At 50.4% G+C, this 27,614-nt stretch overlaps 1 protein-coding gene across 1 annotated transcript in view; it reads right to left on the bottom strand.

Moving 5' to 3' along the window:
• The window catches only part of Myo10A (Myosin 10A), a 159,166-nt gene that overhangs the window by 19,210 nt on the left and 112,342 nt on the right, over positions 1-27,614 (bottom strand). Inside the window, exons 30-40 of the mRNA XM_070524149.1 lie at positions 24,437-24,720; positions 22,466-22,831; positions 21,240-21,591; positions 19,425-19,585; positions 16,673-16,808; positions 14,844-15,066; positions 13,566-13,659; positions 12,128-12,178; positions 10,812-10,932; positions 1,940-2,133; positions 964-1,088 (exon numbers count right to left, since the gene is read on the bottom strand). Of these exons, the coding sequence (XP_070380250.1) occupies positions 964-1,088; positions 1,940-2,133; positions 10,812-10,932; positions 12,128-12,178; positions 13,566-13,659; positions 14,844-15,066; positions 16,673-16,808; positions 19,425-19,585; positions 21,240-21,591; positions 22,466-22,831; positions 24,437-24,720 (2,107 nt within the window). The remainder of the gene's footprint in view (positions 1-963; positions 1,089-1,939; positions 2,134-10,811; positions 10,933-12,127; positions 12,179-13,565; positions 13,660-14,843; positions 15,067-16,672; positions 16,809-19,424; positions 19,586-21,239; positions 21,592-22,465; positions 22,832-24,436; positions 24,721-27,614) is intronic.

Here is a 27,614-nt window from a genome sequence, read left to right as displayed (position 1 = left end):
GAATCTACGAATTACGGCCGCTCAGATCGCACGGCGTATCCGCTTGGAACGAATTCTCTGGACAGTATCAGTTCCTAGATATTAATTTTCAACGTGTACGTCGAAATGCATCAGTGTTCCAGTTACTTTTGTGCTTCAATGCACGAAACCGAGGTTTCTTAGATAAGTAACGGCAGTAGCAGCACTTTCTGCTGATGATGTTAAACTTAATCAATTAGAGATTCCCAACTGGTTCTGACGCGAGTCAAACATCAATAAGATTAGAGAAAACCGCCTGAATGCAATATGTTAGTGAACTTGACTACTGACGGACACGATTGCAGGATGATTATAGTGCTGAAATAACCCAAGATTACAACCGGCATTCGAACGCGCAGGGTTACCCACTAGAAAAGAACTAACAGGGCGAGTTGGTGCAAGCAACACTGGTACAGCGTCACCCATCAAGCCTGAGGGAGCAACACTGATTGCATCGGCACGCAATGTACAGTGGAGTGTCACGTGCATCCTAAGATAACAATATCAGCGGTGCCCTTATAGACGGCGCTCTGTATGCTGAGGTACGTTGCACGGTTACACTCTTAGGCAAAGTTACACCCTTTGGCTTGCCCCTTCTGCCACACAACAATAATCGTTATCTGCCTTGATGCGTTTCCTTGCTTTAACGCTGTGAGCCCCGAACTTTCCAGTAACGAACGGCACGCGCGTTATCAGAAGGGGCACTCCAAAGGGTGTAAACTGTTCTATGCTGATAACGCGCGTGCCGTTCGTTACTGGAAAGTACCGGGCTCGCAGCGTTAAAGAAAGGAAACGCATCAAGGCAGATAACGATTATTGTGTGGCAGAAGGGGCAAGCCAAAGGGTGTAACTTTGCCTAAGAGTGTAGAGTTACGAAGAATCTAGCTCCAACGGGTCCCGCCAGGGGGCCATCGATGGAACACGGTTGTGCAGGTCCACACTCACCTGTCCAGGCTCTCCCTGAAGTTGAACATGGCGTACTGCAGCATGCTGTGCTTGCCGTCGGCCATGTGGCTCTCGACGCCGTTGCTCGGCTCGATGGCGGGTTCTTCCAGGCTGTCGACGTGGTCCTGGACGCAGTGCGTTCGTGCAAATCAGGCGCCACGTCTGAGCATAGCCCGGGACCGGCTATATACCTTACGTGGCACATACCACGAGTGTCAAACAAGACTGAGCACTTTCTTTTTTTCATTTTGACGAACGCTTGCCGTGTGTCACGACGTAACACCGACGTCAAAATGTCAGAATCTACGGGGTGCAGAAGTCGTACTGAAGTCACCCGCTACGTTCCGCTGATGACGCGGTCATTCGCGTAAGCAAGCTGGTGGCAACATAATCATCGGGAAAACTTTTGTTCGCTTTCTGAGTCGAAGAAAAACAAATAATGCGTCACGGTTTAACACACAACCACAAGGTGTAACCACCAATTCCGCTGTTCCCGGATAAGTCTTCTGGTATCCCGGGATTACATATGTGTGCGCCTGCGCTACGTTAAGTCTTTCCGATAAAGACTCGAAGTTCCACTTGTGGAATACTGGCATGCCCGAGATGCAGACGAGAGAATTTGCGTTGGGAGCGCCGTCTTGTGGCGAAGAGTTTAACCAGAGAGGACACAAGGCGATTTCCAAACCACATTCTACTTAGTTGCTGGTGTCAAGCGTCGACAGCGAAATGTCTTTAACATGCAGATTATGGCTTATATTGTTTATCTTTTTCGACGAATACGGGCATGTTATCACAATAATGACCATAAGGCGTTATTAAAGCGTCACAAGGTGTCGCTGCAAGCGCTGTCGCTGCTGTTGAAGCCTCCGGTAAATCGCGGCATTCCGTAAAGCGTAATAGGTCACAGGGACAAGCTGACCCTGTTACGATCGCCTTTGATGAATGACAAAGGTGCCGGATGAAGGGAAGTGCGCACCTTAGCCTCGACCCAGGTCGTTGCTCCGTTGTGCGCAGGCGCGTGTTCTGACGGAGAGCGCATGTCTCCCCGAGCAGCAACAGCAGACGACGGGGCCGCCGAGAAGCCGTGCGGTCGAGCAGACGACAGCGGCGCCACGTACTCGCACGGGAACAGGCCGCTGTCGCCGGTGTCCGTGACGCCGTACAGCCAGCCTGCGGTCAGCGTGAACCAGCGCGTCTAGAAAACGTGCGTACAAACCACCCGTATAGTGGATATTCCGTCTCACTCTGTTGCGTGAGCCGTACAACTACGACAATGAACTACGACCCAACGACATCGCAGCCATCACGTGCTCATCCAACTTTGCCAATAATGTTACCAGTCATGTTTCGTTCTGTTAACACTTGCTCACCAAAATATATGTACCCACCCCTTATGTTATACCCCTCGTGGGTCTTTAAGGTAATAAAATGAAATGAAATGAATCTCTTCACTCTCATGCTCCACAGTCATTCGTATCGCGTCGCCTTGGCTAGCCTCAAAGCTTTCATTCATCATCGCCATCATCATCATCATCATCATCATCAGCCTGGCAACGCCCACTGCAGGGCAAAGGCCTCTCCCATACTTCTGCAAGTACCCCGGTCATGTGCCAATTGCGGCCATGTTGTCCCTGCAACTGTCAAGCTTTCATTACCCACTGCATATTGCAACCTTTTCGAATTCATGTTATTGCGATACCAATTATATGGACACGCCAGGCGCATTTATGCCGTAGCCGTGATGTTCCATATAAAGTTCGAGGGCGACATCATCATCGCCGCGCGCCGTGTGCTGTATGGGGGAGTGAAAGTGTGCGAGGGTGAGTCGACGATGGCGGCTCAATATCGCGCGCGCAAGAAAGGAAAGTGGGGAGGGAAGCACGCCGTCTTCCGTCGCGCGTAAGACTCCGAAGGGAGTGGAAGGAGGGTGGGTTTCTACTCCGGCGGTTGCTGCGTATGGCGCGGTCGTCTGCGCCCTGTCTTGAAAGCGATCTGCGATGGGGACACAGTGCGCCGAGTACTGATGGCTTCGTGTGCACTACGTTTTCGCCGCTTAGTTCGCGTTGAAGCGAGATGCAGCACGAAAGTGTACTCGCTCGGTGCTGCTGCCGCCGCTTCTGTACTCCAGCGTTGTGACAGAAAGTTTTCGCGGTCATTGAGTGAAATGTGTTCGTGCTTGTTTGTGCACGCGTGGCACCATGATTGTTAATTTAGTTAGTAACGAATGTTACAAACGTATACGGCCCGTAAAGCTACTATCCTTATTTCATACTAATCTGGTAATGTTATCTACTGTTGTTGTTATCGTTACTAGTGTTACTATCACGCATCAGTACAATTTTAACCATGTTGAAACTAAATTCGTTGTACATGGATAACTTAACTGGGCATTCTAGAGTGTAACTGCACGTGGCCTGCTCTTTTTACCTAGCAGAACTTTGCGCTTGTTTCAGTACACCTGTACATTTGTCCCACTGTATACTCTAATCTGCAAGAGAACGTGTTTTTCACTTTATTTAAAAATTAAATTTAAATTATGGGGTGTTACGTGCCAAAACCACTTTCTGATTATGAGGCACACCGTAGTGGAGGACTCCGGAAATTTCGACCACCTGGGGTTCTTTAACGTGCACATAATCTAAGCACACGGGTGTTTTCGCATTTCGCCACCATCGAAATGCGGCCGCCGTAGCCGGGATTCGATCCCGCGACCTCGTGCTCAGCAGCCCAACACCATAGCCACTGAGCAACCACGGCACTTTATTTATGTACAGATATGTTGCGTTACTTGTGGCTTATCACCGAAAAGCACAGCGGATTGGATACAGAAAATTAATTAAAATACCGTGACTACGCTATCTTGGGATACGGGGCGCAGACAAAGGACAAAATTGAGGTCTTATACTCGCCTGAGCAAAGGCATGCGGACCAAGGATTCCGCGATAAAGCCGCCGAGATGCGGCGCCTGATCTGGGAGCGATAATCTAATCGCCGAGATGGAAGCGCGATTGTGATAGTGCACGGGTCCCTGGGCCACGTGTTGCTCCGCGTGCGGGCGTCGTCGTTTCAAATTTCGGTTTTGAGCGACAGCCAACAAAAATGCATTTAAGAAGTTTGGGCGTGTTGGTGAGATACATACAGACTGGGAAACATAGCGCAAAAAATGACACAGGGACAAGCAGGAACACAGGACGAGCGCTAACTTTCAACAATTGATCTATTGCAGCTGGTCAATTGTTGAATTGCTGAATCAATTGTTGAAAGTTATATCGCTCGTCCTGTGTTCCTGCTTGTCCCTGTGCCCTTTTTTGCGCTATGTTTCCCAAAATGCACTTGGTCGCGTCCTCCTGAAGTACCTCGGCACGTTTTTGAAACTTCGGCTAAACTTAGCCGGGACACCCTGCATAATCAGACCACGGTCAATTCTCTAAGGGGAACTGTCAAGTACCTTTATATACGCATCGGGTATCGATCACGATACCTCGATCGCGTTCGCAGCAGCGGAATGAATGCCAGATACTGCTAAGTCAGCAGTGCGCATTAGGGCGATCTTGCTCAACCAAGATGCTGAAAGGTGAACAAGTTAATCAATGCGCAAACCAAAAAAAGGAGAACAAAAACGCACTCATTCGTGTAACATGAAATAGAAAGGTAAATTGGAATGGACTGATTTATTTATTATAGCATAGGCTGCGTCCAAGTTGCAATCCTGGACGACCACTCACTTGGATTAGCGGAAGCCAATCTCGAAGGCCGTGCTTTTGCGCACTGCAAGCGCAGAAAGCGATTACAGGAGCCAGAAACACGTCGTGGCCCACATTGCTAAGGAGACCACCCATTGAAAACGTTGGCGACAAATATGTCCCTAGCTTCTCCGCAACGCTATATGATTATCACATGATATCTAAACCATCATAATCATATCATCAGCCTGGCTACGCCCACTGCAGGGCAAAGGCCGCTCCCATACTTCTCCAACTACCCCGGTCATGTGCTAATTGTGGCCATGTTGATATTTATATAAGCTATATAAATTCATTTGCGTATATAAACTATCAGTTGATAGTTCGCGCTCGATGTCTTGAGTATATGTGTACGCACTCCAGTCTGTACTATTCATTATTCTTACGCGAAAACTTGTAACCAACACGTCATCAACCTGTAACCAACTAGCCCACTGCAGAATTTTCTTTGCCTATACGCCTCGTGCACCGCCTATAGAGGCGCCACTGATAGCCACCTAGCGGGCGCTTCCAACAGTAGGTGCGGGAGCAGTAGCAGACGACAACTCTTTGCAGCAAGGATGGCTGACGTACGCGGCTGCGATTTCTCTTTTGTTCGGGTACCAGGCTGCTGCTTCTGCGGTGACAGCTGTAGGAAAGATGCTGACCTCTGTGGGAGCGGGTATGAACACGACAACATGGTCCACATACGTGCCAGGTGCGACCCGCAGCCAAACGCCATGAACCCCATTTACATGAAGTGGAGCTCCTGTTAACTGGCCGATAAATTTTGTTGAGTAATGCAATCTCTCGATCATTTCTTCTTTAATTCTACCCTTGCCGTAATGCTGCTTCCGTACCTCAATAATTAGCACCCGTCGTTAGTGCAGACTTATATCAAACAAATCCGCACGGTGCGATGTCTTCATATGCCGTTGTGATTTTTCTACCGATGAATACATGTGACATCGCCGAATAAGTGCAGTTGAAGACGCCTCAAGAAAAGTAATTGCGAATATATTGATGGAAACGCGTACACTAGTCAACGAAGTCACCAAACGCACGAGTTAATAAAAGCGCGTGTTATTGCTGTACCGCCGATGCAATTTTCCTGCCTACGCCGATGAACTGCCATTCCCACTGCAGTTTTTGCAATTTTAATTTCCTCAAGGGAGCTGCTTGGAAACGTACAAAGCTAAAGTCTGAGTAACTTTTCAGTACTTATTTTTTACATTACTAGAGAGAGGTGCCACATGATATACCTAAAGGCAGAGCAGCGCCAGTCAAAGTAGATGAGCGCTGGCGGAAAGGCCGGGTCTAGTTCTGTGCAGCATAAGCACAATAAGAATGAATTCATTTGAGTACACAATTCACGTGCAAGAAGGGACTACGTACATCGAGGTGTAATGACTTCCAAACCTGATGCGAACTTTTCAGAGAAAAACACATTTCTAAAAAAACTATATCGAAGATGCCCTTGGGCGAAAAGAATCAATCTGTTAAAGAAGGACTTCCTTGGTATCATTACGATAAGACACAGAGTGATTTATAGCCTTTACAAACGAGGAGGGGTGAAAACCTCGCAGCTTAAAAGAATCAACAAGAGTTATGCATGGACCAACTAGCAACAATTAAACATATGCGAAGCCCCGCATAAAATAGATGTCAAACATGAAGTGCGCGAAGCTGGTGCAAGGATTTACCGGGCCACATAAAACCAACAATTTCAGTTGAGTAGCTTTAACATACAACACAATGCGCTCATGCATTTGTGCTGCCTAGCTAGCGCAACACGGTAAAGAAGCGGAAAACAATATAAGCGGCAAACGGCATTCCAAACTTTAGCGAAAGGCCTTTAAACCGCATGCTGCACTGCAGGCGAACTTCGTCGCTTACGCGTCTATGATCGAGTGGAAAAGAACACCGACGAGACAAAGGAAAGGATGAGAACAAGAAATTTCCCGCCGAAGTGACGATCCATTTTTGCTGCCGTTGCTCCCGCTGATGAGGCTTTGGCGGGAATGATTGGAACCGTATCACCGACACGTTTTCACCGGTATTCGAGCCCCCCTCCCTCACCCTGCAACAATTCTTCTTCGACACTCCTGGAAGCGTTGGCCACCCCACCCATGCGAAGGGTGTTGCCTATTTTGCTCCAAAAACATGAATAAGACGGAGAAGCACCGTCAACGACACAACAAACTACAACGCGCGCCTGGCTCCTCTCCCGTGTGTTCTGCGCAAGGCCGCCACCAGTGGCGCGCCCATCGGCGCGCACTATGCGTATACGAATGCATGAATGGACACAGTTGACAAAAGAATATCGAAACGTGCCACGTTAACGGGCGCCATTCGCCAAGGGGCTCTCGTCAAATCGACGTGGAAAGCAACGCCACACCCCCGAGAATACCTTGGACGGCGAGCACGAGCTGACCGACGGCCTTTCTCGTCTGCGAGGCGGCGTTCCTGAACACTTCGTCCAGGGCCCGGGGCCGGACCGGAGACTGACCAGCCGCGCACAGCATACCGCACAATTCACACCTCCATATACACGGATCATCCACTGTCCACTGTGCGTCGTGTATCCCCCGTTGCAACCGAGGCAGGAAAACGAGGGGTGGGTCAGTGCGGTCGCGCGAGGCGTGATGGAACACCCGCTTGTCGCACCACCACCACGACGCCAGAGGAGGCCGCGCTGTCTTCGTCGTCCCGTCAGTGGGCCACGGCCGCACGCAGAGTGCAGCCACTTCGCGAAGCAGACGCCAACCCAGTGTCCCGGTGACGCGTCCGTGACGCGGCGTCCATTGTGCCTGGGCCCTGAACCGAGCGCTCGCGTCGGTCCCCTTCCACGGTTCGCCCCCCCGCACGTCGGGGCGTGTCGTACACGCGAGCGCAGGTCAAGCCGAACGTCGCCGTGGCGCCGGGCAGACAGACAGACAGACGGACACGCAGCGCGGCGGCGAAAGCCTTCTCCGGCAGATGGCGTAAGGTGACGGCACGTAAGTGACGTACGGAGACGTAACAGAGACGTAACGGAGACGTACGAAAGCAAAATTCGCAATAGGGGATCAGAAAATTTGGTTTTGGGAGTTCATAGCCTTTTTTTTTACTTTTTTAACCTAGGTAGGACATTAGGCAGCATAATAGCAAGAGCTCAATGGCGCAACCCACCGCCCCGTTCCAAAGGGGATGCTCATAACATCCATCCATTCTTCCATTCGTAAGTATACTGCGACTTCTGCTAGAGTTGCGGCCCCCTGAGTCCCAACCTAACTCCTCGCCCAGCCTGGCTCCCTCATTCATCCCCCCATTTCGATAAAATAAAGTTTTTTTCCCTCCTCATCCACAAGTATTAATGAATAACTAAGACAGGGCGACGATGAACGGATGTTAGAGTTCCACAAGACGACTAAAGAAGACGACCGAGGCCGAGCTGCTGAGGGCGCTCTGAAAGAGCCAGACTAGGCCACCGTTTAATGTATTTTCGCAATGTTAATGAGGGTTTAGAAGAAATGAACATTCTTGCGATCTCTAGCTCTGCGAAATTTGACCAAGAACGGTGCAGCGGTAAGCCCAAAAAAATTTAAAGAACATTTTCTGTGAGATGCGCATGTCCCGTAGTGTAGTGGAGCCTGAATATAATGAACCCGCATAAAGCGAATTATTTTGCATACCTAACCGGCGAGGCTTATTGTTTGAAACTCATGTAAAGTAACTCCGCCAAGACAAACCGTTCCTACTCGAGCAATATGAATGTGAACAAACAAATTGGCTTAAAGAAGTTGTACTGACTAAACGAACACTTCCCGTATTAAACGTGTTCGGTGACGCTCAGATGTTCAACGCAAGAATTGCTAGTTACAACTTAACAATTCAGATTCGAAACTACGGATCACGAGTAACCGTGGCTTACAAATAAATGCCACGATCCCACTCATATCGCTCACGACTTTACGCCCTTGCAAATTTTGTCAAGCACAACACGCGAGCGTCGACCTAAGTTCGTTGTAACGAACACGTCTCGAAAGCTCGCTTAAATTCGTTATAGATGCGTTTGAGTTTCTCGAATTACCTGATATATCTAAGTATTTTAGCGCATAAGCCTGTGTTATCAATGGGTTTGACTGCCGACCATACTTCAGAGTTCGTGCCGGCGAAAGAGGCGCCGATGACGGATGTCACGTGGGTAGTTTTCACGCGACGTCACGGACACAGCTTGTCACCGGTCGTGCAAGTGCCTAAACATCGCGGCCCCGATGACATCAGTGCACCACGTTATCACGCGTACGCCGTTTTCCTGACGGTGGCCATGATACACTGATAATACAGTGATAATCCGGTGGAGCTCTGGGCTAGCTTATACGGTTCCATTTACTACAAGATGCGCTCGTCCTGTGGTGTTCTTTTATCTGCTTTTCGTTTCTGTCGCGCTGTCATACATGTATACCAAGATAGATAATCTCGTGAAGGATTACCGCCGTCATCGATTTGTCCACTGGGCACAAGACGCGCAAGTCATACAGTCACGTTCCTCGTTCGCACAGCTTCTCGACGTGCTAGTGTCCAAAGATGGCGGCCACGATGCAACATAAATAGATATGCACTGACGTCACCGCGGTCGGCTTATACTGTCGCACAGCCGGCGCGACGAAGCGCTAAGCGTCATCTAGATCCGCTTATTACCGGCAGCACAGTGGAAGCTGTGAACGGAACTGCAAAATGGCGTACGTGACGTCATGTGAGCACTCCGCATGGACTTTCTGTGGGCCATCTAAATGAAAGGATGTTGTCAAGGGTTAGCTATATACCACATACTTCAGGCGCAGTCTCTTGAGCACGATGAACACGACAAACTTTATGAGCATATCTCTGCCAATAGCTTTCGTCGTCCGGAATAACAACCGCGCGCCAACTTTCACGTTGAAATACATCTGAGGTTATTTTCGTAATCATTGTGCGAACTATTCTACTGCGTCTTAACAGGGAGTATAATGTGGGCAACGAAAAGTGAAGCTAAACAATCGAATATGTGTATTTTGTGGAGGCAGTATAAAGCTTCGGGTAATGCGAAAGGTGTGGTTTCGATCTCACCTGCGGCAAGTTGTTTTATCGCTCACCTTCACTTCCCTTTGATTTACAATTTCCACACTTCAAGTAGAACTGCAAATAACTTCCTCTATATGCTTTTCTTGGCTTCGTATGGTTGAGATCAACAAAAAAAAAAAAAATCGGCCCCTTCGGTTCTGCTTCTATGCTTTACGCACCATTTCCAGGTGGTATGCATTGCATGCCAGATTAGATTAGGGCGTCAAATTTGCCGTTTAAGATACATTAGAGGTCAGTCGAATTCGCTTAGCTATCGGCTATGCGTGAAGACTTTTAGATTTTTCATCTCGAATTCTACAAAAGCGCAGGGGTAGGGGGGGGGGGCGTATTTCCCGCCAAAACGCATCCATTAGATTGCCGTCGGAATGCATTCGAGTTGGGCCTAAAACGAACGTATACCAACTACACGCGAGCTCTGCTTTCTTGACAAGTTTCATATATCGAATTTTTGAAAAGCGCGGGCCACATTACCCGCCGAAAAAAAAATACCGACATTTCGAGATCGAGGCTACACCCATACCTGCCGCTGAAATACGCGCCTTACCGCGCGCTTCACACGCATGCCGTTGCCGAGAAGCCATGCGCAACAACACGAGCAAGCTTTTTTTTTTTTTTCTGTCGACGTGCTCACCCATTGTATTGCGGCGAGCGCGAGAAGTACTACGACTGCACGCAATTACGCGATCCACGGCGAAAGGAAAAAAAGAAAAAATTACAAAACGTGGGAAACTGCGAACGCCGCAAGATGACTGACCGACTGACCCGCCACTCCGGAGACACAATGGCCGCGAGATAAAAGAAGACAACAATAACAGAACGAAATACAAAGGCGATCCTCATCTCGCTTTCTTACACGCTGTTTCGTACCACCGCCATCATCGGGGGCTATTACGTATACCGTAGCGATCATCATCATCATCATCATCATCACTCCCTAACGAGACCCCCGAGGAGAGAGCAAGAGGGAAAGAGCTTTCTCGCTGGAAGCACACACACAAAACACACGAAACTGCGGCTGACCTTTGTCGAGTCCGGCGCAGCGCTGCTTGATGAGCCGGATGAGCTCTCCCTCGCGGAAGCTGAGCAGCGTGGACTCGGTCGTCACGTAGTCGGCCACCGCTTGCACGTACTCCGGCACTTCCTGCGCGGTCGAGCGAGCGAGGGCGTAAAGGCAACAGCGAGCGAACGAAGGGGCGCTCGTCAAGCACGAGCGAAAGGGGACCACCACCACACTGGAGCACGACGCCCACCGCAATGACCACGGCGGCGCGATGGCGATAGAGCGGCGGCTGTCGACAGCCACAAGCGCGCGGACGGACAGGGCGACAAGCGCGCACGCCCCACGTGATTAGAGTTTAGAGTCACGTGACGCGAATCGCTCGCGCGAACACACGCGCTCTGGTCTTTCCTTTTTTTTTTTTGCGCCACATTCTCTCCATTCGCTCAATGCGATAGACAGATGCAGAGCGCCGCCGTTGCGAAAACTACACAGGGCCTAGTTGATTCAATGGTAGGGATGAAAGCGAACCGCGTTCGCGCTTGCCCTAACGCGATTGGTCAGAATTGCGCTCTCGCATGACGAAAGCCCGAGTCCGACCAATCACGCGAGGGCGAGCGAACGGTTCGTCTGCCCACACGTTACCGCGATTGCGTAGCAACATGGCGGCGGCGAGACCAGCGCAGACGGCTTATTTCAATCCGAATCGGCTTTCGCCACTTCACCGTCGTCACGGGAACAAATAGTTTGTAAAGCGAGCCATTATAGTTGGGTTCCATCTCGCGTTACGGTCAAAGCACTAGGAATCCTTTATCGTCATTATCGAGACAACCTGTTTGTTTCGACGCTGCTAGGCCTTGAGCGACGGCACTGAGTCGTGAGAGTGTGTCGATTTCCGCCTGGCAGACGGCGCCACATCATTAGCGTTAGCGACGCCGTTAAAGCCATTCCCTGCAGAGTAGCACGGAGGCGAATATACGCTACAGCTAACCGCTCCACTTTTCAATAAAGAGCTTACTCCTCCTCTCTCTCTAAGCGCGCAATCCATCAGTGCGTCATTAATTTGATTATACGTACTGTAGCACGCTGCGCGACGAGGGTAAGCGAATTTCTTGGCGCGTCTACCGTGGAGAAGCGGTGCACATGCGTGGGTTACGGTAGCCCCGCTGCAATGGACGCGCTTTGAACGTGACCGACGAGTTCCGTTGGGTTAGTCGACTCCGACACCACGTTATACACTCGCGACCCACGAATCGCGTTACATAATTATTGGTTTTCCAAGTTTCCAAAAGAATGCAGGATTTCTTTTAGAAATGGACGCTCGAAAACCGAGGCTCACCTGAGTGCCTTCCATGACGAAGCGACGCACCAACGCTTGGATGTGGCCAGCCTTTAACGACACGGGGAAAGGAAAAAAATAAATATAGAAGCGATACGACGTTTCACTCGATTTCAGTAAGTGAAGTTCATCAACGTGTCAAGCGTATTATGTATACAGTGTGAATATATGATGTAGCTACACAGTGCGACAAGACAGTACGAGCACTTTGTCCACTTGAATCTTTTTTTTTTGCGCTGTGCCAGCTACATCAAGAAGTCGTACGACTTCGCCCGCGATTTTAAGTGCGAATCCCTCACAAAGGGCCGTAAAATCAAACTAGTGCGGGGAGTGCAGCGAGAAGGAGCAGCGAGAAATGGAGTTGATCTGAACGGCTGCTACAGAGAGCAGTTATGTTCGAACTTCATTATTTAGAGGCGCTAACGAGCAGAAAAAGTATATTTGCTCCGTTTTAGTAAATTACCCTTCCACAATACCACCCTTAATTGCCGTGGTGCGAAGAGGTTTGGTAAGCCAGCAAGGACTCAAATACGAAAGGCGTGTGGCGCCGCCACTTTCAATTTCTAGTACCAGCTCTCGACGTGACGTCATCAATTTTGATGGCGCCTACTCGGACCTAGTAAATTCTTTACAGGTATTGATAAAGTGCAGTGTATTCTAAAGCATGCAGCCAAGACTGAACTTAACGAGTATTAAAGTTTTTACAGAGCCAGCAACTGCCCGAATATTAAAAAAATATCTAGTTTGAGATCCGTGACGTCACAATGCCGTTGCAGTGGTTTTAACGCGAAATTAAAAAGAAATCAACTTTGATAGTCATTTTCCCTTTTAATGATTAACCTAGTGCCACGAAACTCAAGAGAATGAAATGTTGCAACAGTGCCTTATCAGTATAAAGTGATTTAGTGCTTCTCTGTGGTGTCCTTCTAAAGCTAAGCTTTGATAATGTTTCTGACGCCGTGCCGCACATACATACATACATACATACATACATACATACATACATACATACATACATACATACATACATACATACATACATACATACATACATACATACATACATACATACGTGATACATGCATACACGTACACGCGGCATGCGTATACTCGATACCTGCCTGCATTCCGGGATATCTGTGGATAATGACTCGCGCGATCGCCTCTCCCGCAAGTGCTTGCCTATCGTAAACGATGCCTTATGCCCCACATTAGTGTGCTCGCTGAGAGAATGATGCCATCTGAGTAAGCAAGTGAATGTAAATGCATTTCTGAAGAGTTTCACTTAATTGAAACGGCCCTTGCACTTTACAGAGGCTCTTCGCGCCCAAGTGAAGTGGAGGTGTTCTCGGACCAACCAGCAAGGTTAAGTTACAGCTTGAGTTCACCACAAACTAACATCTCAGTACGTGGTCTATGGAGGCCACGCTGTTAGTACCTTCGGCGAGTAGATAGTCATCCACCCTCCGTGCCTGAGAAGCAGCTGGAGCGTCCGCGGTCTGGCAGCACTCACGTCGGCGATATCTTCGAATCTGAAACACGTGACCAGTAAAAATAAAGAAATACAGTGTTCTTTAGTAGCTCTTCAACGTGACCTGCCCGTCACACAGTTCGCAGTTCACAAGCAAGTTCAACTTAGTGTCAAGTGATCATAGAGAGCTTAAGCCTGTCCGCAAAGAATTCATCTTCATGGAATACCGGGTTACCGGAAATTTTGCCTGCAGCAACATAAAGCCTCTTAAACTTCGTAAAGTAGCGACACTCTCCTCCTCTTCCGCCTTCACTCCTCCTCGTTTCTCCTCTCTTTCACGGTTCCTCCTCGACCGTGGCGCCGCCTACACTGCTCGAGCGTTGCGACGGCTCCAACATGCGCTCCTCGCCACTCCGTAGGCGTTTATCGAGCAAAAATGGCGCTGATGCATGGCGCTAGGGCCCACGTGATGCTATTCGGCCAATAGCGACGCGGCGTCGGCCACGGCCAGAGCGCGCGAGGAGGAGGCGGCGGCATTCTTCAAAGCGTGCCGCTACATTACGAAGTTTAAGGGGCTTTGCAGCAACAACGCTCGTAGCGATATCATCTGACGACACGTTTTCGTGTCACTTGGGTGTTCATGTCGAAGCAAAGTTTTAGGAAAGGTGGCACGTTAACAAATATACCGCTGCCGACGGTTTACGTTAGCAGCTAAGTAGAATATGGTTGGTTGCCGCAACAAGTCTTCTGTTTCTCTGTTTAAACTCTTAGCCACCAGGTGGCCACACCAGCCCGGATGAGCACGTTTACATCTTCGGCAACAAGGACAGACAATACGTGAAACTTCGTTAAACTTAGTGAAGCGTTTGTGTCGCCATCCTTTCGTTTGTTATATCCCTGTACCTTTCGTGGTCTTTTTTTTTCTCGCTATAAAGAGAAGCCTCGGACTGGAGCCAAACTTTTGAGATGGGGACACGACTTCGTCAGGGCAGCAATAAGTTGTCCCGACGAATACTATAGTCTCCTTGCTGTAAACTTGGCTCCAGGTTGAGCCCCGAGGCTTCCGGAGCCAAACCTTCGAGATGGGGACACGTCTTCGTCAGGGCAGCAACAAGTTGTCCTGACGAAGACTGTAGTATCCTTGCTGAAAACGTTGGCTTTATCCCTGAGGCTTCCCTCACTCGACCCTCGGTGCGAGGGCTCGAAAGAAAAAAAGAAAAAGAAACTCCCTGCGCTGCTCCTTACCGGACGGTTTCGAGCACGCGGAGCTGTCCCGGCGGGTCCCTCTTGACGAGCCGCAGGCCCGAGTGCGCCACCGCGACCATGTGCACGTCGGGCAGCTGCCGGCCCCCGGACGCCGGGAACATGCGGCTGAAGTAGAGGGGCAGCTCACGCGCCGCGTCTACGACGCTGCGCTGAGCCTGCACGGGGGTCCGGGTCTCCGCCGAGGGGCTCACGCCCAGAGAGTCTGCGCATTGCGCGTAAAACGTGATCAACAACAACAACAACATCAACAGACAGAAAGAGAGAGGAGAAACAGAGGGTACAGAGGCGGCGAATTCAAAGGAAAGGAGGGAAGGAAAGAAGGCGAGAGAAAGGAGGAAAAGAAGGAAAGAGAGAGTCGCTATTGAAAGCGCGTCGCTTTGTGCTTCCTCGCAAACAGACGTCGCGGGCGGCAGGACGGAGCGGGTAAGCGGATGGCATGGCGCATGTTCACGTGGTGCTGGCTCGTCGAGAAGACCACTTGTCAAAAAGCGTCCCCCGGGCTGTATTCTGGGCGACCCTTAAAGGAATACTGACACGACAGTTTCGACGTTTTAATAATAATAATAATAATAATAATAATAATAATAATAATAATAATAATAATAATAATAATAATAATAATAATAATAATGATATTATTATTATTTGTGTTAAATGTTGGTAGAGGACTTCGAAACCACAGAAAGGAAATACCAACAGGCATCCGAACGCCTTAAATAATTTACTACACTAACTTTTCCGCGGACTGTTCCGGTTTCTTTTTTTTTCCAGGAGGTGTCTTGTGTGTCATGACGTCCCGGTGCAGAACGTAGTCACGTGGGAGCAGGGCATCGCGACATTCGGGTACTCGTTCCGATTTTCTTCGGGGTCTATCGTGCTGCTGCATCGGGCCCCGAAATGAACAGCAGCACAGCAGACCGCGCACAGCGAGCCGGAGCTGGCGCCGAAGTGTCGCGATGTCCTGCTTCCACGTGACCGCGTTCTGCGTCGTGACGTCTCGATGCATACACCTCTTGAAAAAAAAAAGCCAAACGGAAATTCTTTTGTAGAGAAGCCCATTATAACAAATCATTTAGGACACTGTAACGCTCGCTAGTACTTTCTCTGGATTTTCGAGTTCGTGGACCATCGCTCACCGCAAGACAGAAAGATGGTATATCGAAAGAGTCGTGTTAGTATTCTTTTAACAGGAAGCTATAGCAGGGTGGCCGAATTAGGGTAGTCTAAAATTCGTCTTAGTAAACAAAACAGCGCGAAGGGTGGTCAAGGACGTAAACGGGACGAAGACATAGAACTCGTCTTCTTCCCGTTTACGTGGTTTTCCGCATTTGCGCTGTTCACTTATATAATGGAACGGCCTAGCATTTTTCAGCTCTGATTTGGGGGAATGGCATTTTGCAAGGCCGTGTGCAATATGTAGTCTGGTGGCTTCTGTCAAGGACACAACTTCACCGTACGGCGAGTCTTCAAGTTTCTTCCCCCGCTCCATTATGTTCCCCAATATGAACGACAAAAAAACATTGTGAATCCTTAGTGAATTAGTGAACTAATTTAGTGAACTTTAGTGAACTTTATTTAGTGGACTTTAATGAATTAGTGAAATTTAGTGAACCTTAGTGGAATTTAGTGAATTGGATGCCAAAACGTCGCGATTCATTGCGCAAATGATACCCGCCTTCTCCGGAAACCCGCCTGAAAAGGCAGAAAAGAACTATCTCTGACGGGCTAGTTCAAAAAGAAATGCGTTCCAAAAAATGAAAAGCTGGCACGGAGTTGTCTTGGTCGGTAGTTCGAGTCCCGTGTCTCACCGCATAGGGTACGTAGCCTGGCCGCTTCGTCCTCGCGGAGCCTGATGCAGGTCGGCCCGAAGGCGTCAGCCACCACTTGACAGAAGACCAGGTGCAGGGCCTGAGGTTCCTGCAGCTGCTCGCCGGGTTGGAACACCTGCGAGGAGGGTGCGATACAAAAGAAAGAAAGAAAACAAATGGAGTGAAATCTCCTTACAAGGAGGTCAACATTACAAAGCATATAGTAGGTTCTTCTTCTTGTTTTGTTTTTTACATGGACTACACAGAATAGAAAAAATAGGATTGGATGTGACAGTAGCACGGTTCTAATCCTCGAACTTGATCGCTTGAGAAGGCGGTCGTTGTACTTGCAGAATAAATCGAAATGCATAACTGACTCACTAATTACTTTGTAGCACGCAATACTATTTGAGAAATGTAGCCAATAAGCTTTTGCAAGGTGCATGCACTTGGAACGAATTCTGAGGATGGCACCGGTTTCCTGATATTCGCCGTCAAACTTGCGTGAAAAATGCAATGTTGTTCCTCTTACCTTTTCACTAAAACACTGTTTTACGCACTAGCGTCAGTGTATTTCATCACGGACTTTGCGAATGAAAATCTGGAAGCCGGTGCTGTATTCCCGGGATTAGTTCCGAGTGAACACGCCTAGCGACCTATCCGGCTACAATTCGTAAATCGCAATATGTGCACCGTAATTGTTGAAATTTGCGAATCGAAAAATTGGTATCTGTTCGATTGCGGATTCTGACTTTTCTTTTTGTCCATGTCCACCGCTTCGAGCAAACCATTCCAAGGCTTACAATTGTGCTATGTGCCATGAGCAAATTTATGAAAATTCTCTACAGTATAAAAGTATACTTAGTGTATAACTACAGGGTGCCCCAACTAACGTGCACAAGGCTTTAAAAAAAAATACGCAAATCCCACATTGCTGGACAGAACCAAGGTAATGTTGTTTGTCGTCACTTGGAGATGCTCAGAGTATCTTTCGCGTTCCGCCTAATTGTATAATTAGGCTTAATTAATGAATGAACTTCTCACATATTATAACTAGATGAAAAGTGTAAACGCAAACAATTGTTGAGCAACACGAAAAACGGTGGATACAGCTTTGTGTTGCTCAATACGTGCCACATAACTGGTGCTTTTCCGAGCGCGAAATAAGCGGGCTTCTTCGAGAAGTCGCGGGCTTCATCGAGAAAGGGAACGCAAGAGAGTCATATGACGATTATCGTTGTGGGGGCAAAGATACGTCCCGAAGGACGTGAAGTGTTTTTGGAGTGCATAAGGAGTGTAATGGCGCCTTCATCACCCTTTTCTGTGACGGTATGGTGAGTTCGACGTTCCGACAAAATGGTATGTTCCGAAAAAAAGTGTTCCGCCATCAACGCGAGCAAGAGCAAAGTCGCGAACGGCCCTCTTTTCGTAGATTACACGTTGCTTTCAGAGCCCCCAGTGTAAGTGACAGCGCATATACCCGCCTACCCGCAAACATTGTCCACTTCGATATTGACCATTTATTCGAAGTTTGAGACGTCTGCATTTATGATGCACGAGAGTTTCCCTTGTTGGCGTTCACAAATGTTTTGTTATGATGTTCTCAGATAGTGTGAATGCGAATGTGAACCTCAATTATCTTTCTATTCTTAATTTGTACATTGATGGTGCTATAATTATGGCTATAATAGGGCGTTCTTTCCCCCTTTCCCTGCTGTATCGGAAATGTGTCGCAATGTAGGCTTCACAATGAAATACATTTTTTTAAACTAAGAAAGCGGGATAAACGGCTGCGAGAGCCATAGGCGCGAGATAATGATCGAACTTTGCAATTGAGAAGTTTCTCTGTTCGCGACAGGAGATGACCATCTCGCATCGCTTAGTTGCGCTGGTGCTACATTGGAAGAGAAAAAAAATATCAACGCCTTCAGCACCGTCTACGTTTTCGAAGCGAATGCTTCTAACATCTGTCTAATCAATGTTATGGTACTCACCCGCCGTGGTTGCTCAGTGGCTATGGTGTTAGGCTGCTGAGCACGAGGTCGCGGGATCGAATCCCGGCCACGGCGGCCGCATTTCGATGGGGGCGAAATGCGAAAACACCCGTGTACTTAGATTTAGGTGCATAATTTAATTTTTTTAATGTTATGGTACTCAGGTTGCTTTCCCGTAAACCCATGGCCTCTGAGATCAACAGCGTGCACGCGCCACCCGATGTGGCCGTGGCAGAGGTAAAGAATAACAGTTCGCAATGAGCACTTGTAGGTTTATTAGTAGTTACCACATAACGAAATGAATCTGGGCACGGGTCGTCCCAGTTACGCGTATACCCCCCGAACTTGTACTCGACAATCGTGCCGATACAGCAAGCGCGATGCATCCGCTGGATGTGCCGTCACCAAAAGTTGAAATGAGATCGGGAAATAACTTATCAGAGCGCCCGTTGCGGCGTCATCACATGAAAGTGCGACGCTGAATAACTACGTAAGCCTGTTTCTAAGCGCGGCGTAGTCCCATGTGCATACGCTTTGGAGTCTGAATTAAACCGCTGTTACAGGTGAACACACGGGTGAACCTTGTTTGAATTCAAATTCGTGCCGATAGTACGTGCGCACGAAATACACAGATATTGCGAAATCCCTGTTATTGCGACAGCTCGCGCGAAGCGCGACGGTTCGCGCGCGTACGTCTGCCACGAAGAGCGCTAATAATGCCGATTTCCTTCGCGGTAAATGAGGAGGCTTGCACGCACCTCCTTGCGTATCCTCAGTCTCCACTCGACCTTGGTGTAGGTGATGTAGGGGGCGCTGCTGGGCGGGTACAGGCGCGTCTTCAAGTTGTCCCTGGTGCGCACCACCGGTGCGGGAGGGGGCGCCTCGTCCACCGGCTGCAGGAACTCGGCGCAGTCCTCGACTGCGCAAGAAAGGTACAGGGCCGTGACGTTTCGAACAGCGTCGTCGTATCGACGTCGAGGAGGCTAATGTGCAACCATTCTGTTCCAGTCATTTTCCCTCTCCGTGATTCGTCAGTGGTTCAAGCTGCGCTCCGCTTACGTCATCGTCACGACTGGCCGGTCGACAGCGATGATCTTGCTCTCTAGATTCAGGGGAAATGAGTGTTATATATGCGCCTAAACATCCCGTCAGACAACGTCACTTTGTCTACTCGTGATGTAATCTTTACTGCAGTGCACAATCTGTGGAGCTGCAGCCATTACGAACTCGTAAAGTTAGGGAGTTTTAGCGTGTCATTATCCCACAAACATGTTGTACAGCTTACGCCGAACCCACAGCACACAGCAGTTGGAAGACGCGGCTTTGCACAGCACTTCATCGCCACGAAGTTGTGCACTAGGACATACTCTACGTAAATAAAAAAAAAATTCTCAATTTCGGATCGCCAAATCTCCCGAATCTTTCACGGCGTGTAACCCACTCCGAATGGTACCCGACGCTGCCGCACGGTATCACACTCAATGACTTCGCACTTGCTGCAGCGCCCCCCCCCCCCATCCTGTGGATAACATTCTCTAAAACTCTTTATACCCCAATCGCGGCTTACTTAAAGCTACCCAATTTTTCAAAGCGAGCACGCTAATCCGGCGATAATCACGGAGGCGCCCATGGTGTCCCTCACACTAGGTGGCTTCGGCCTTGCTACTACCCATGCCGTTAAGCAATTTCTATATGTCTATCACTAAATTGCAGTTCACTAAAGCTCCCAAATATTTCACCATGCGCATAACGCCCAGACGGCGCCCGCCGTGGTAGTGACGATGTCAAACTCGATAGCCACGGCCGTTCCGCTGCCCCTCACGTCGAGCAGCTTCTCTAAAACTCTCTATTGCTCAATCACGGCTCAAGAAGCTGTGAAATGTTTTATCCTACATAACCACCTCCGGCGTTAATCGCGGCGGCACCTACGGTGTCTCTCACACACGATAGCCTTGGCCTTGCTGCTACATATCCCGTTAAGCAGCTTCTGTAAATATGTCTATCGCGGCTCACCAAAGCTCCCTAACATATCATCACACACATAACGCTAGGACCGCAGCCGCCATGGCAGTGCCTCGGGCGGCTTGTCTGAAATTCACACTCGATGGCCTCGAACTTGCTGCTATATATGCCGTTAAGCAGCTTCTGTGAATATGTCTATCGCGGCTCACTAAAGCTCCCTAATGTGTCGTCCTGCACATAACGCTAGGACGGCAGCCGCCATGGCAGTGCCTCGAGCGGCTTGTCTGAAACTCACACTCGATGGCCTCGGCCTTGCTGCTACATATGCCGTTAAGCAGCTTCTGTGAATATGTCTATCGCGGCTCACTAAAGCTCCCTAATATGCCATGCCGCAAATAACGCTAGGACGGCAGCCGCCATGGTAGTGTCTTGAGCGGCTTGTCTGAAACTCACACTCGATGGCCTCGGCCTTGCTGCTACATATGCCGTTAATGAGCTTCTGTGAATATGTCTATCGCGGCTCACTAAAGCTCTCTAATATGTCATCCCACACATAACGCTAGGACGGCAGCCGCCATGGCAGTGCCTCGAGCGGCTTGTCTGAAACTCACACTCGATGGCCTCGGCCTTGCTGCTACCCATGCCGTCGAGCAGCTTCTCCGTGTGAAGAGTCATCGGGTGGCGTGGCTCCCGGTGACGGGGCACCACTGGTGTGGTGGGCATGCAGACGCTGCTCGACGCGGCCACCGACGAGGCGCCAGACTGACCGGATCCGCCTCGCGGTGGAAGCTGCTGCTGTTGAAGGATCGACGGCTGCTGCTGCTGTTGCTGCTGCTGCTGATGTTGAGGCGGTGGAGGCGGCGGACCCAGGCCGGCTCGGTCGGAAGCCCGGGGAGGCCGCGACGACGCCATTTCTCGCATGTCTCGCATGTCTCGGACGTCTCGCATGTCTCGCATCGGGAGCTGCGAGAGACGACAACATGAGACCACGCGCGAGATAAGTGTTGGAAGCAGTAACATGTTTCGGGTTCCTCCAGGGGTACGCTGCTCTATAGGGTTCCCTACTAAATTTACTAGGAGCAATCCCGCGCTGCGATTGTTCGGCTACCATGGGGATTCTGGGCAGTGCATGGGTTTGTCAAATATTTGTGCTTGTCGCTTTCTGAACTTCTATTGGCTTGATTCCATAGGTTTACTTTGCTCTATTTTCCAAAGTTTCCAAGCAATCATATTATTCTAATGCGTGACGGCTCTGCGCAGCTGTACAATCATTGCAAATTTTTGCATTTAGGACGAAATATTTTGACGAATATAATCAATTTAAAGAGCTACGAAGTATTTCGAAGTAAGAAAGACTACGTTCCCGCAAATTTGTACTAACCATCATTCCAATGTTTGGTTCATGTTCAGCTACCAGTTGTAAAAAGGAAAGCGTTATCGTTTTGGGATGCGCGACAAAGGACCACAGTAATATTTTCCCTTGTATTCGCGATCTTTCGAGTTCGTATTTGATTGCACCCCACGAAGATGACGTGTCGTTCAATACGTCCTTCCTGGTTGGACTAAACAGGATAGAAAGTTGGGCGAGTTGGTGCGGTAACATGATCTTGGATTGTAGCGCGAAGTGATACGGAGAGAGACTAGCGCTCGTCCTGTCTGCTTATAGTTTCTGTCCGTGTCACTTGGCGCTACAATCCAAGATGATGGACTGAATAGTTTTAAGGAAGGCACGCGTGATCGTATGCCGCAATGCTAGTAGTACACCCTATAGGGAAAAATCTACGCTACAGGGACACACATACAAAAAGGGGCCCGCCAGAAGAAGAAGAGCACGAACCTGCGACCTCCTCTCCATCTTCTGGATCTTGGCCTTGACCAGGTTGTCGAGGCGGAAGGAGTGCGCCTCCGATGCCGCGTCCTGCCAGCCCAGCTGTCGCTCCAGGGCCAGCTTGCGCTCCTCGCGCAGCTTGCGGTTGTCGCCGCCGGGGGGCGTGGTGGGCGTCGGCGCTACGGGCAGCTCGTCCTCGCGCCGGCGCCGGCTGGAGGCCCGCGAGCGCACGCTGTGGTCCATGGTGAGCTGCTCCAGCTTGGCCTTCATCTCGGAGCTGATGCGCAGCTTGCCCACGCTGCCCGGCCGGGTCTCGCCCTCGAAGGCCCGGATGATGGGCTCCTCGTCGCCGCCCCGGGTGCGCACGGACTCCGACTGCGGCAGGTGACAGGATTTCGGGACGTTGGTTTGGGTTTGGGTTAGTTTGGGTTGGTTATGGCTTGGAGTTGCCTTCACGAACGCCTACTCAGCACTAATAGGAATGGCTGCTAGTCCTGCATGTGATGTTTGCGGATGCGAGGAGAATATTGAACACTTATTGCGCCATTGTCCTCGATTTCAAGCACAAAGTCAATCTCTGTCCAACACATTGAGGAAATTAGATGACCGTCCTCTGAGTGAACAGACGTTACTAGAGCACCGCACGACCGATCATCGGCTCAGAAGGCAGTGAAGGCACTTTTATGCATCCTCAGAACTTCTGGTTCGCGCGAGTGGCTTTAACTCAAGTACTGCCCGTACACGCATCTACACCTTCTCTCTCCCTTCTCCCTCTCTTCCCCTTCTCCCTTCCCACAGCGTAGGGTAGCCAACCGGACTATTGACTGGTTAGCATCTCTGCCTTTCTATGTTATTCTCTCTCTTTGGGTTGATTTTTGCCGTTAACGAACGCCAGCGTTAACTGACTGAAGCACGCGGGACTGACGGACGCACGTAGGAGCCGGAGAGAAATTGCTGCTCCGCGCGCGCGCTGGGCTGCGACGGAGAACGACGACGTCACTACAGTGGTGCGGCTAATCCGAAACCACCCAGACAGCACGAGGCCTTTTCATTCCGATCCGCGACGTCATGTTACCTGGCCCGACTGCCACAGAGTATAGGGGATGCTCCCGAGTAGGCAACAGTGCTTCTTTAAAAAAATATCACTGTTTTAAAAAAATCATTTTTTATGTGCTGTTTGATGCATTTAAACACAAAAGTAACTGTAACGCCAATGTATTTCGGCATACACTCTGAAATATATATATATATATATATATATACATATATATATATATATATATATATATATATATATAACTTCTGGAGTTCTGAGAATTTGAGACCTCACCGTCCACAATTTGAAAATCGTAATGTATGCTGGAAAGTAATTCAAAATAATAATGTCATTACATGGTCATTATTCAATTAGGCATTGTGATTTCTCGAAGAAGTAGTGGTCCCCTCAACGAGGAGTAAATTAGTTGATGGGTTGAGCTGTGTTGTTCGCACGAGTAGTATTAAAAGAAATTGGCGCAGCTAAAGAAAAGCACCCTGTATACGACACCATGCTACCATGTACAATGCTATACAGTTACGTACACCTGCTTTGCAGGTGCACGCCGTGCTTAAAGTGGGGGATCAGACGCCCTGCTTTTATTCCTTACAAGTGCAGCGCAGACAGCTTCCCCCCTTCTCTTGATACCCATTCTGCTACACTACAGCGTAGACCGCCACCGTGGCACAAAGTACCGGTTATCTGCTCTGTGCGTTACACAACCTGCCTATATGTGTTACCACTGTTGGGGTGATATTCTGGAGACTGTGAAATGGCGCCATATTGCCAACTATGACTGGCTCACAACGCGGCCAGGCCCCCTCCAAAGATTGGCTCTGACGACACAAACATGGCGGAGTCTGACGGCGGTGTATATACAGAGTGGTACACCTGCTGCGAATCTCAAGCTGACATGCCACTCAGCGCAAGCCGGAATCACTGACCTTGGGAGAGCCGGCTTCGGTGCCGCCGGCTTCCATGTCCTGTATCTCGGGAAAGTCGACCAGGTCCTCGTCTTCGTCGTCCAGGTCATCGAGGTCGTCCAGGTCGTCGCTGCTCGAGTCGTCCTGGAGGCCCGCCGCGCGCCGCTCCTCGCGCTCCTGGCGCCGAAGTCGCTTGAACTCGAGGAAAGACGTCGGCTGACCCGGCAGGCAGTTCCCGGACTCGTCACGGGGTGGCGGCCAACGCCACTTGCCGATGCGCACCGTCTTGGCGCGGCCGTAGACGTCTGCGCGATGGTCACGTGGCACCGATCGTATGAGATCACCCTCCCCCATATACGGCGCGCGAGTCGTCTCTGTCCGCCACGCGGACAGAGAGAGACAGAGATAAACATGCACGCTTCAGTGACGTGCTTGAGATCTTAGCCTGGCTGTTCGCCTGACATGCTACTCCAGGTGCCGAGAGAGAGCGGGGGCAGATGATAAACGAAAGGTAGGGAGGTTAACCAGGACTCAGCCCGGTTGCCTACCCTACACTGGGGAAAGGGAAAAGGGGACGGAAAGATTAAAAGAAGAAGAGAAAGTCCCGTGGGAATATCGTTCAGTCACTCAGTCCGGATCCCAGACGCTGACTCAATCTGGTAGCTAGGTGCTGGGTGATGATTGTGATGTATACAGTGATAAACACCTGGCAGTACATGCAGCCACACACACACACATACATATATATTGCCCCATAGAGGCATTCACAAAGTTTGTTAAAGCTTGTAGCCCGCAAGAACGTCAGAAGCGCTTTTGTGGCGTGCACACGCGCAGGTGGTGCTTCGCCATGAGCCGGGAACGTGGTGCAGTTCCAAGCTCGGGTGCCGTTGCAGCTGTAGCGCCGCCTGCAAAGACTGTCTCTCCGACACGTAGCGGCAGCGGCAGTACATAACATGTTGCAGCCACGCGGACAGTAACGCGCAGTCACGGTCGGGCAAGCGGAGGGGACGCGCGCTCTCCTCCCCTTGCGCGCGCTTCATCCCCAACCTACAACACCGGGCTTGCGGGAAGACGGCGCGAATCAAGCCACCGTCCTTCTCGGCTCACCACGCTTTCCCTCGCACTCACAGCATGCGGCGCCCGGCCCGCCATTGGAGCTTATCGTACTTTGACTTTAAAGGAACGTCACAGCGACGGCGACAAGGATTTGCCTGGAATGTTTATATTTACTTTTTTATTATTTGTAAAATACTGTCAGCCTTACACATGCCATTACGGGGAGTAGACGTGTAGGTACACGTAGGAGTACAACGCATAATGAAACGACCCTGATTCCGAAACCGGGCAAACCACTGGACACCGGCAACCCGCGTCCCATCTCGCTGACGTCCTGCGTGAGCAAGGTGCTGGAGCACGTGGTCGCCAACCGTTGGCAGGAATACCTAGAGAAGGAAGGCCTCTATCCTGACACGATGATTGGCTTCCGGCGCAGACTCAGCACACAAGATGCCATGTTACAGCTCAAACAAGAAATCGTCGACAGCAAGACACAAGACAGCAAAGTAATTCTGGGTCTCGATTTACAAAGTGCATTCGACAAAGTCAAATACTCAGCCATATTAGGACAAGTATCAAGGCTCAACATGGGGGTAACGAGCTACAATTACATTCAGGACTTCTTGACCAACCGCACGGTGGAACTGCACGCCGGAGACCTCAAGCTCCCCGAACACAAGCTCGGCAGTACGGGTACTCCACAGGGTTCGGTCATATCGCCGTTGCTCTTTAACCTCGTCATGATCGGGGTAGCGAGTGCAGTAGCGGGGACCGGCGTCCGGCATACGATCTACGCCGACGACATTACCCTGTAGGCGGCCGGCGGCACTGACGCCAGCATCGAGCAACAGCTGCAAGCGGCGGTTACCGCCATCGAGCAGCACCTTGATGGCACAGGCCTCATGTGCTCACCCGCCAAATCCGAGCTGTTCGTCCTCACACCGCTTCGACCGGGACCGAAGCACGCTCCTCTTCGCGAGCGTGATCACATCAAAATTGTGACTGCATCGGGGCAACGCATCCCTGAAGTTCCCAAGATCAGGGTCCCGGGCCTGCTGCTCAACAAGAGCGGCCGCAACGACGAGACCATCAACAAGCTTACCACCAAGGCAATGGACGCCATCCGGCGCATACATCGAGTCTCTGCACGACGGGCGGGCATGCGTGAAGGCAGTCTCGTGCGCCTTGTCCAGTCGTTCGTGATCAGTCACATCGCCTACGTTGCAGCCTACCTTAACTGGCACGTCACTGACAGGACCAAGATCAACACGCTGATCAGACGGGCTTACAAGGCGGCGCTGGGTTTAATGGAGACCACGAGTACGGCTCGGTTCTTGCAGCTCGGCGTCCATAACACCCTAGAAGAAATAGCCGAGGCGCAGCTCAGCGCGCAATTCGAGCGCCTCTCTACCACCAAGACGGGCCGCAGTATACTGACGTCCCTGGGTTACAGCCCCCAAGCTCCCCGCCGGCAACCGTGCGAGATCACAGATGAGGCGCGGGCCCACATTTACGTGGACCCCATCCCGAAGAACATGCACCCAGAATACAACCAATAACGGCGGTAGGCGCAGGCCAAGGCCCTCACTGAACAACACGCCCAAGACCCGCACGCCCGGTATGTGGACGCCGCGGAATACAAGCGGGAAGGCTTCGCGGCAGTGGTCGTTGCGGCGGCTACCGGCACCAAGACAACGGCGGCGAGCGTGCGGTGCACGAACGCCACAGACGCTGAGGAGGTTGCCATCGCTCTGGCGATCACCGAGGCCGAATGTCGCACCGTGCTCAGCGACTCGAGGAATGCCGTGCGCAACTTTGCCAAGGGGCGAATATGCGCGCCGGCGGCCGCCATCATCGGCAAGCTCAAACTTCAAGACCGCGGCAGCACCGTCCGTATCAAGTGATTCCCGGCGCATGCCGGCGAGTGTGCATCCTTACCGAACCACAACGAGACGGCTCATTCGGCGGCACGAGCGCTTACCTTCCGTGTCCCCGAGAGTGACCGTTCCGTGTGGTGGTTCGAAACCAAGGACAGATTGACGAGTTATGCCGAAATAACCAAGTGTTACCGCTTAGCTCGACGGACACTGCCGCCTCCCCAACCGGCACTCAGTCGGGAGGAGGCCGTAATCCTAGGACAAAT

The sequence above is a fragment of the Dermacentor albipictus genome, chromosome 8 (assembly GCF_038994185.2).
Source record: "Dermacentor albipictus isolate Rhodes 1998 colony chromosome 8, USDA_Dalb.pri_finalv2, whole genome shotgun sequence".
Taxonomy (NCBI): domain Eukaryota; kingdom Metazoa; phylum Arthropoda; class Arachnida; order Ixodida; family Ixodidae; genus Dermacentor; species Dermacentor albipictus.
This window is presented reverse-complemented; position numbering and strand designations above follow the sequence as displayed.